The 10,102-nt window shown below is 42.0% G+C and overlaps 1 protein-coding gene across 13 annotated transcripts in view; it reads left to right on the top strand.

The window, feature by feature from the left end:
• The first annotated feature begins 405 nt into the window (after nucleotides 1-405).
• Abcc9 (ATP binding cassette subfamily C member 9) overlaps nucleotides 406-10,102 on the top strand; it is a 124,162-nt gene continuing 114,465 nt past the window's right edge. For 5 of the 13 annotated variants that reach the window (XM_076568230.1, XM_076568231.1, XM_076568229.1 and 2 more), the window contains exons 1-3: nucleotides 407-530; nucleotides 942-1,155; nucleotides 1,420-1,526. Coding sequence is in view for 7 of the 13 variants with exons in the window: in XM_076568235.1 (XP_076424350.1) it covers nucleotides 5,029-5,170 (142 nt within the window). In the remaining 6 variants the exon portion in view is untranslated. Of the gene's footprint in view, nucleotides 531-941; nucleotides 1,156-1,419; nucleotides 1,527-5,009; nucleotides 5,171-10,102 lie in introns of those variants that run through there. The other 8 variants (XM_076568237.1, XM_076568233.1, XM_076568238.1 and 5 more) reach the window with 6 other exon arrangements.

The raw sequence follows: 10,102 nt of genomic DNA, 5'->3' as shown, positions 1-10,102 counted from the left end.
GGTCAAAAATTACCCAGTGTGATGGTGGCTCACATCTGTAATCCCAACAATCTAGAACCTGAGTCAGGAGGATTACTGCGAGTTTGAGTCCAAGCCAGGGTTTGAAACCTTGACTGCCCCCCTCCAAAAAAAAATATCAAAAGTTTAAATATTCAATCCCTTGCTTCCCAAGGGAAGTTAATTGTGAAGCAATACACATACATATGTGTATCAAAACCGTGTGTGTGTGTGTGTGTGTGTGTGTGTGTGTGTGTGTGTGTGTGTCTGTGTAGCTGCTCCTGGCTTTGAACTTCCTGCAAATCTTTCTCCCAAATTCTGGCAATTGATCTTGTTTTAGTAGATTATGTTATTTCAAGAGTTAATTACATCTGTAGTTGGGAAAAGCACAAAATCAACAAAGTACTGTTGGTGCCGAACCACAGAATCAAAGTCATGCGTTCAGGGTGATCAGACAAGGGCCATCAGTCGGTCTAGAGAGCAGACAAGTTCTCGGGTCACTGGAGAATTCTGCCCTGCGCCTAACCATCCATGTGAGACACGCGTGCTTACTTAGCCTGGTGGCAGGTTTTTCTGCCCAGAACGAACCCTTCAGTTGCCAGTTCCACTGCGGGAACAGATGGCAACTCCAAATCTGTTTCGTGGTGGTCAAAGCAAAGGCTGCCCGCGGACCTGGTGCCTTGCGTGTTTTCTTATCTGACAACCCTACTTTTTAGGGTCCAGGAGTCGGTTTTTGCAAGTTCCACTCTCCAGTGGAGTCTGGGAGCCGCGGCTTAGCTCCCTTGTGCTGGCTCCTAACTGAGCAGCTCCGGAGCACAAAGTGGCTGGGGACGGGTGGTGGAGGGTCCCAAGCAGGGATGGTCCGGGCTGGGGAGGGTCGGGGTGGAGAGGGTCCTGGGTGGGGAGGGTCCCGGCCTCAGGCGCTGCGCTCCGGACTTCTGCAGTTTCCTGCCTGGGCGCGGCGGTGTCCGCCCCGGCCCGCGGCGCAGCGCAGAGGAGAAAGGCGATAGGAGGCAGCAGCTGGCCTCCCACCACCCTAAAAATAATCCACCCGCCGCGGCCGGCCGACCGGGGAGGAAACCTTGTCATCCCACGGAGTGCTGGAGCTCCTCGGCATGCTACAGAGCGATCACCAACCTCTTTGAGGAGTCACTGGCTGTAAGCTGTTGGTTTTGATCTAGTATTTCCTCAGTAAAGGCGTCCGCTGTGCCTAGATTCAGGGGACAGGGCCCTCCCTGGCTGGAGAGGAGAAGGTGGGGATCAAGTTTCCAGTCTGATTTACACAACCCTGCTGGCTGGAGCCTAAACCTGCTGGAAGCAGGGAAAGGTGTTACGGATAAATATATAGACTTCTTAGCCATTCTCTTTATTATTCAAGAACCAGCTTCCTATCTACTGAATTTGTTACTCTTTGCTCTTTAGGAGTTCGGTGTACTGGTTTGAAATTTACATCTTCAGACTGTGGGCAGACGTTTGGAAGGTAGCGCAAGTGGCCGGTAGGGGGACCGTGTACAGGAGCCAAACTCAAGGTATTTATTTATTTATTTATTTTCTGCTTGTTTGCTCCGTGTTGATTACAGTGTCTAAGAAATCTTATCCGTGGAGGGAGTCCCAGCATTGGCTTTCTTGTGTCACAGAACGTCACAGTCCCTTAAGGGTAAATGGACAGACTAAGACCAAAGATCTCAATCAAGCCAGTGGTCATTTTTGCTAGGGAATTTCCTACTTGGATCTGTACAGAACCAGCCAGACAGCTAGCTAGACTCTTTTTGTGAGGTCTCCACTGAAGTAATTGCGGTATTTGCTTTTGTAAATAGTGGGTGTCCTGAGAGTGTCATGGGTAACAGTGAAGCCTTAGGAGCCTTCAAAGGGCTTACTAAGTGCTGAGAAACTCAGGGGTGAATTGTTTCACGTGTAAGAAGGAACGCTTTCCTGTGAATGTTTGCTTTAGATGCTCCCAGAGCCTGAGGTTGGCTGGAACTCGCAACGGGCCACAGCTGACATTTTCGGCGGCTGCTTCTCACTCACTCATAGTCTGCACTGGGAGGAGGAGGCTGGCAAAAGTAGCTGGTGTTCCTGATAAGTTGTAATATTTTAGCAATCTTTTAGAATTGAATCAGTCAGCCTTTGTTCTTCTCCTGGACAAGAGTAGAGTTGATAGATGAATTATTAGAGTCGTGAACTAAACTAAACTAAAGCCCAGGGGCTGTGGAACTTCACCTAGTGCACGTCCAGACCTAAGTAAGCACGTTGAGATGCTGCTCTGTCTAGGAAACAAGAAGTTAGGCCATGAAGAAATCCTCTCCCCTGCTTTTCTGCTCCGCAAGCCATCCCATAGTCAAAGTTTCACTTTTGATCTTTGTTTTAAGGTTTGTTCCTTCCAATTCCCCAACCCTGATGACTATTATAAACACTTGACTATCTTTCAGGGAGATTACGTGTGTTTGAAGAAAGGTGTTCTGTTTCCCCTTCTGATTTTCTGCCTTCTTCTTCTCCTTCTGGGCAGAACTGAGTCTAAACAGATCCAGGGAGGGGAGGGACACTAGCAATAGATGACACTTTAGCCCTCAAGAGCATCAGTGTATGGCCTTCCTCAACTGCTCACAACAGCCTGAGTTCTGGAAGGGAATCCAGACACTGTTTGGAAACTTAAGGATTTATAAGAAGACTGGGTGTAGTTTGGTTTGTAGAGTGAATGTCTATCGTCATCAGGCTCTGGGTTGGAATCCTAGAACAACACACAAAGGTGTTCTACCACACAAGTGCACACACACGCACGCACGAACACACGCATGCACACACACAGCATCCTGATTCAGTGTCTTTGATGGACACAGAAACTAATATATCTGCAATAAATTTCCTCTTTCCCTCCTCTTGGCTTGTAGTGTAGCTGGAAGAACCTGCTTCCTGGACAGCCGGCTTAGAGAGGGAATCTAACGGTTGAGGGGAGTGAGTAGAGGAGATGTCAGAAGGAAACATGGAGACCTGTGTAAGAAGCTCAAGGATCATATCAGAGGAAATAAAATCTTCTAGACCTTTCTGTGTTATGTGAACTGGAGGGCTAGGGATGGAGCATGTTGGTCAGTGGTAGAGCATGTGCCCAGCATGTTCAATGCCCTGGGTTTGGTCTCCTGCACTGCATAAACATACAGGTAAACAAACCAATGACTCAGCTTCATTTTACCATTTCTACTAAACAAGGAAATAGTCTTAAAAATCTCATTGATAGCTATTATCTTTTAGATTGTTTTTCTATCTGTATCAAAATACATCTACTAATATACATATGTGAATGTTTAGCTTCCATTTTGTCATTATTTGAAAATTTTCAATTCTTTCTCCCGTGTGAGTTTTTTTTATAGTGTGTAATGATTTACCAAATATATGGCTGAATTTTGAATTTGTTTTTAAAATATAATTTTTTAAAAGATCTCAACTAGAGAGACTACCAGTGACTTATTCATAAAAGGATTTATCAGAAATAATATATGTGAGGGATTATATACAAACATTTGGACTATAATCACACAAGCTTTCCAACTAGTTACCTATATCATATTCATGTAATGATTTTTAAAACCCCTGAGGGAAATTTGATTTTCCCAACAGTTTATCTACTATTATCAGTTTTCTCTGTGTCCCATTATTTGTCTTGTTTTTAGGAAAAATATCAGGTCTGTTACTAAATTAATTGCCAATGAAAAGAAAAACAAGAAATGTACTGTTAGTTAATAAAATATTAATTTTTAATATCCTAACTCAGAATTCAACATTAATATATAAATAAGTCTGCTGAAGTTAAACTCTTAAACTGCTGTTTGTTTTAAGATGAATAGTTGAGATTAGTTTTGTAGAAAAATGGGTGGGGGGCTCAATGCCAGAGCAGAAAAGCACAGGTTATAAATCTGACGTGTGGGTGTGGATCCCAACTTGTCTACTGGTTGACAAACAGCTGGACTTATCCGAAGCTCAGTATGGTCTGCTGTCAAACACTCCCAACATCATTTTCATTACATGCTTGTTTTGAGGACTTCAGATAACACCTGGGCAGCACCAAGAGCTAAGTAGTTGCTATTTAAATAGTAGGTACCATATAAAGGGTTTCAGAGTGCTGAAAGAATATTTGGGGTCCTAAGGACTTACTTTGACGGAGCAGGCTCCACTGTCTTCCATGTAGCAAAGAGAAAGGTCTTCTGTTTCAAATCAAAGCCAGAGTGTATCCTCTGCTCACACTCACACGGGGTGGAAGCTGAAATCTTCGCAATGGCTGGCACGAAGCCCTGTTTCCTTCCCATCTGCACCTGCTTTCATTGCACTGGGGCACTGATGTCCAGCTCAGCAGCTAGCCTTTGTCTCAACTTGGGCAGAGTGCCTTGAATTTATGAATATACCTAGTGGTATTTTCACAACAGCCAGAAGTCTAAATGCGCCAAATGTCTATCAACCAATGCGAAGATAAATGAAATGTGATAGAGCCTGTACCATAGAAAGTTATTCAACTTGGTGGCTTAGAACACTGTTGAGAAATTACATAAGGTTGGTGAGATGATTCAGTGGTAAAGCCACTGGCTGCTAAGACTAATGACCTGAGTTTGAACATATAACCCAGATGGTGGAAGGAGAGAACTCCGGCAAGTTGTCCTCTGACTCCCACATGCTTACTGTAACACACACACACACACACACACACACACACACACACACACACACACACTCAAAGTGTAAAAATAAAAAATTAAAGGAGAGAAAATATGTTACTTCTTCCTTAAGGAGGGAGGATGAGAAAATGGGAGCAGGTAGATGAAAGGATACTAAGTTTCTTTGGGGATGATGAACATTTTTAAAATTAGCTTGGTGACAGCTCCACAACTCTGTGACTATAATAAAGCCGTTGGATCACACATACCCAAGAAGATGTCTGACTCTGAAACCTGAGGAATTTCTTTAACTTAAAGTTATCATTTTAGGAAAGAAAGTTTAATGCTAAGATGATCTTTTCTCCATTTTAGGCTAATCACATAAGAAGAAATGAGTCTCTCTTTTTGTGGGAACAACATCTCCTCATATAACATCTATTATGGTGTTCTCCAAAACCCCTGCTTTGTGGATGCGCTCAACCTGGTCCCTCATGTCTTCCTATTGTTTATCACCTTCCCAATATTGTTCATTGGTGAGTCATCAGATGTCCTGTGTTACAGCACCTCATATTTCTGCCTCACTGGTGGCTGAGGTTCTGGGTAATGCTGTGTTAAGTTCTCCTCCTCGGAAGCAGATGTGTGAGTTTGTGAGGACAGTATGATGCTGTTCTGTGTGTTTCAATTGTATGCACTCGCTGTAGAACATTCCACAGGTACATGCCAGCTGTGCTGCTGCAGCTCTTTAAAAAGGAGCAGGAAGATAATTCTGTGAGGCAGAACTGAAGTGTTTCTGGACTGCTTGCTTCATGCTGTGAGACAGGATAGACACCGGACAAGACAGAGCTCTTCCCTCCTGTGCAGACCACAGGAGCAGATGAACCATGACAGCTCTATCTTGTCAGCCCCTTTGCAAAATCAGGGCAAATCACCCTGAGCATTCACCTGCCAGAGCAGCTGACTCCTGGGGGGCCGGAGGGGAGGTCTGCAGAATGACATGTCCGGTCTTGAAAGAAGGAGACTGGTAGGTTGTGTCTTAGGGAGAAAGAATTCTTATGAAAACCACTTGGAAGGTTAGTTGGATGTGGTAGTTAAGACCTGTAATTCCAGCACCTGGGAGGCTAAGGCAGGAGGATTGCCATGAGTTCTAGACTGGGATGGGCTATATAGTGATACTGACTCAGGAAACAAACAAAAAAGCTTGTAAATATACTTTATTTAACCACTTACACATGCACACAGTCAATTGTTTAGGGCAATTATATATAATTTTTTGAACTTCCTGTGAACGGCCAAAAGAGTTCATTTCACTATATTGTTTTGTTTTTATTTTCTTTGAGAAAAGTTTCTGTTACACAGCTCAGACATCTGGAACTTGATACACAGCCAGTCTGCCCTGGATCATGCAATCTTCTTGCCTTAGTCTTCTGAGTGATGTGGAGGTTTCAGGCATCACAGCCACAATGGGAAAAAATAGATCCTTTAACTCATAAAGCATTAAACCATTTTTACGTGTAAAATGATTAAGATTAATATAAGACTAAGCATCTTGACAAAAGCAAGGGGAGAAAAAGCTTATTTGGCTAACAATTTTGGCATAGAATTCATCATTGTAGGGAAGTCAAGACAGTCAGAGCCATCTCTAGACAGGTGGACTTGGGCTGTATAAAAAAGGTAGCTGAGCAGGCCAGGGCACCAAGGCAGTGAATGGCATTCCTCCAAGGCTTCTGCTTCAAGATTCTACCTTGAGTTTCTGTCTAGGCTTCCCATGATGATGGACTCTAACTTACAAGCTGAAGTAAGTCCTTTACCCCCAGGTTGCTTTTGGTCATAGTGTTTATCACAGCAGCAGAGAAGCAAACTTACATAGGTATCATGGGTTAACATTCCAACAGAGATTATTTGTCAGCTGGTATACAGACAGGCAGTACAACTCTCAGTACATTGGTAATTATGTTAAATCAATGTATGGACACTGAATATTCTAGGACCAGAGGGTAGAAACACTACTCACTTTTTCTGTAGCACTATCTAAAAGCATTACTATGTTTTTATTTATTTTTTAAATTACATTCATGATATTCATTACTTACACTCATGATATTAATCACATTTGTGGTATTCATAGATTACATTCGAAGTATTCATTCAACTATATATATATATATATATATATATATATATATATATATATTTAACTTTAAATGTTGAATGTCATTTCTTGAAGTGGGTAGGAGGTCTTAAATACAGGCTTACAGCACAATGGGAGGACCTCGGAGGGCAGAAGTTCGCTACTGATGTTTTACAATCTTGCATGTAAGCTGTTAATGCCCATTATTCAGGATACACAGACAAGGAACTTCCCTTAAGCATTCAGGAGGGTGGAACCTGGCAGGGAATGAGCATAGGGAGGATATCAAGGTCAAGGTCCACAAGCAAGGCAACAGTTACCCAAAACGGGGGCCAGGGACCTGTAGGTCCCCCTTTTATTAAAAAATGAGCTTCTGACTTGGGTTGCGTGGGATGTCAGCAGGTCACCTTACCCATCATGGAGACGACTGCCCAGGCCACACAGGCGCTCTGTCTTAGGTTGGTGAGTGCCCCCCAGGCATTTCCCGTCTCTGAATACTCATTATCATACTGGCTCAATTGTGTGTGAGCTGCATAGTTAATTGCTGCCAAAGATCTCAAAGTGGCACTGGGCTTGCAATCTGTGTGTTTGATACAGAAAAGACGAACAGAGGTCCTATCTCATCCATAGCCAGTAGGCTAAAGGCAACTGAGCCATTCCCTTCCTTAACGAGCCATACTGTATGTTGGAGTCCTTGTAAGAGAGTATCCCCAAAGCAACTGGAATTTGAGTTTATAAATTTATAATTTTCAAAGCCAATCAAGATGCATATAACTACTGAATTAAATTTATCATGCCCAATAGAATGAAAGATTAACTAACTGTGGTAGCTACTTTTGTTGCCAGGGTCTCCACTGTGCTAGCTGTAGTAAGCAAATATGAAATGGTAGTCCCAGAAACAGTAGCAGCAGTGTGCGCCATTGTTATACCAGCAACAGCGGCAGCAGCAATGTCAGATTCTCTTCTGGATTGTGTGGACATCCACTGGCATGGATACAACTCCAGTAACACGAACCGCCAAGGCCCATTTTTGTTGATCCCAGCATGACTTTAGCTGGCAGCTCTTCTGGAGAATCCAATCTCATGGCTACAGTTCCTAGGCTTACATTAATGCTTGCCAAAGCTGTTCATATTGGTCTCTCAATCTCCATTGGCATCAGAAGGGTAGATTTTTTTCATGAAGACCCATTAGGTCTCTGTCATGTTAGGCTTCAGCAGCAGCCACAGGGCACGTTCAGTGCTCAGGAATCCAAAGAGGAACCTCATTGTCCTGAGGAAAGACATAAACAAAAATCCGGGGCCACACCAACACTAAATTGGGTCTCCTCCACGTGCTAGTAGAAAGATCTTTCCATTGCTCCAGAGGGTGATTTGCAACAGGAGCCCTCCAGTGCTTATCTGCATTGGATCCTCTAGCAGAATCCACTGATAAACAACAGCAGAATCCGCTGATAAACTCCAGCAGAATCCACCGATAAAAAAATTTAAAATATATAAAACAAGGGAAAGAATAGAATGTGGAGAGGAATGATGAGTCCCTCATTCTCCCTTTTTTTTTACTTTAGTAAAATGTTTGTTTGTTTGTTTAATATTTCAAAATTTTCTTTTATTTTTATTTATTTTTTATTGTTTAAAATTAATTAATTTATTCATTTTTCTATTATCAGCTTGATAGAGTATGTATTCTTAATAGTGAGATGTTTCATTGAGGCTTGCTCAGTAATTGAGTAAAACCAAAATTTATTATAAGCCACAGTCGTCCTAGGGACCTCCATGCTATATATATAGCCTCCACGGTTCTGTGGGTTGTAGTCTGATTGTTCTTTATTTTATATCTAGAATCCAGTTATGAGTGAGCACATACTATGACTGTCTTTCTGGGTTTGGGTTACCTCACTCAGGAGGATTTTTTCTAGTTCCATCCATTTGCCTACAAATTTCATGCTTTCATTGTTTTTCTCTGCTGAGTAGTACTCCATTGTGTATATGTACCACATTTTTTTTCATCCATTCTTCAGTTGACAGGCATCTAGGTTGTTTCCAGGTTCTGGCTATTACAAATAGTGCTGCTATGAACATAGCTGAGCATGTATCTTTATGGAATGAACCAGCATTTTTTGGGTATATGCCCAAGAGTGGGATGGCTGGGTCCTGAGGTAGTTCGATTCCTAATTTTCTGAGAAACTGCAATACTGATTTCCACAGTGGTTGTACAAGTTTACATTCCCACCAACAGTGGAGGAGTGTTCCCTTTGCTCCACATCCTCTCCAACATTGACTGTCATTGGTGTTTTTGATCGTAGCCATTCTGACAGGTGTAAGGTGGTATCTCAGAATTGTTTTGATTTGCATTTCTCTGATGATTAAGGATGTTGAGCATTTCTTTAAATGTCTTTCAGCCATTTGTGATTCTTGTTTTGTGAATTCTCTGTTTAGCTCTTTAGCCCATTTTTTAATTGGACTGTTTAGTATTTTGATGTCTAGTTTCTTGAGTTCTTTATATACTGTGGAGACCAATCTTCTGTCAGATGTGGGGTTGGTGAAGATCTTTTCCCATTCTTTTGGCTGTCTTTTTGTCTTATTGACTGTGTCTTTTGCCCTGCAAAAGCTTCTCAATTTCGAGCGGTCCCATTTATTAATTGTTGTGCTCAGGGTCTGTGCTGTTGGTGTTATATTTAGGAAATGGTCTCTGGTGCCAATGCGTTCAAGAGTGCTTCCTACTTTCTTTTCTATTAAGTTTAGTGTAACTGGATTTATGTTCAGGTCTTTGATCCACTTGGACTTGAGTTTTGTGCATGGTGACAGATATGGATCTATTTGTAATCTTTTACATATTGACATCGAGTTATGCCAGCACCATTTGTTGAAGATACTTTCTTTTTTCCATTGTATAGTTTTGGCTTCTTTGTCAAAAACCAGGTGTTCATATGTGCGTGGATTAATGTCAGGGTTTTCAATTCGATTCCATTGGTCCATATGTCAGTTTTTATACCAGTACCAAGCTGTTTTTATTACTATAGCTCTATAGTAGAGTTTAAGGTCAGGGATGGTGATGCTTCCAAAGGTTGCTTTATCATATAGGATTCTTTTAGCTATCCTGGGTCTTTTGTTTTTCCATATGAAGTTGAGTATTTTTCTTTCCAAGTCTGTGAAGAATTGTGTTGGAATTTTGATAGGGATTGTATTGAATCTGTAGATTGCTTTTGGTAAGATTGCCATTTTTACTATGTTAATCCTACCTATCCACGAGCATGGGAGATCCTTCCATTTTCTGATATCTTCTTCAATTTCTTTCTTTAGAGATTTAAAGTTCTTATTAAAAAGGTCTTTCACTTGT

The sequence above is a fragment of the Peromyscus maniculatus genome, chromosome 3 (assembly GCF_049852395.1).
Source record: "Peromyscus maniculatus bairdii isolate BWxNUB_F1_BW_parent chromosome 3, HU_Pman_BW_mat_3.1, whole genome shotgun sequence".
Classification (NCBI taxonomy): domain Eukaryota; kingdom Metazoa; phylum Chordata; class Mammalia; order Rodentia; family Cricetidae; genus Peromyscus; species Peromyscus maniculatus.
The sequence above is the reverse complement of the archived record's forward strand: the minus strand, read 5'-3'. Positions and strand labels throughout refer to the sequence as shown.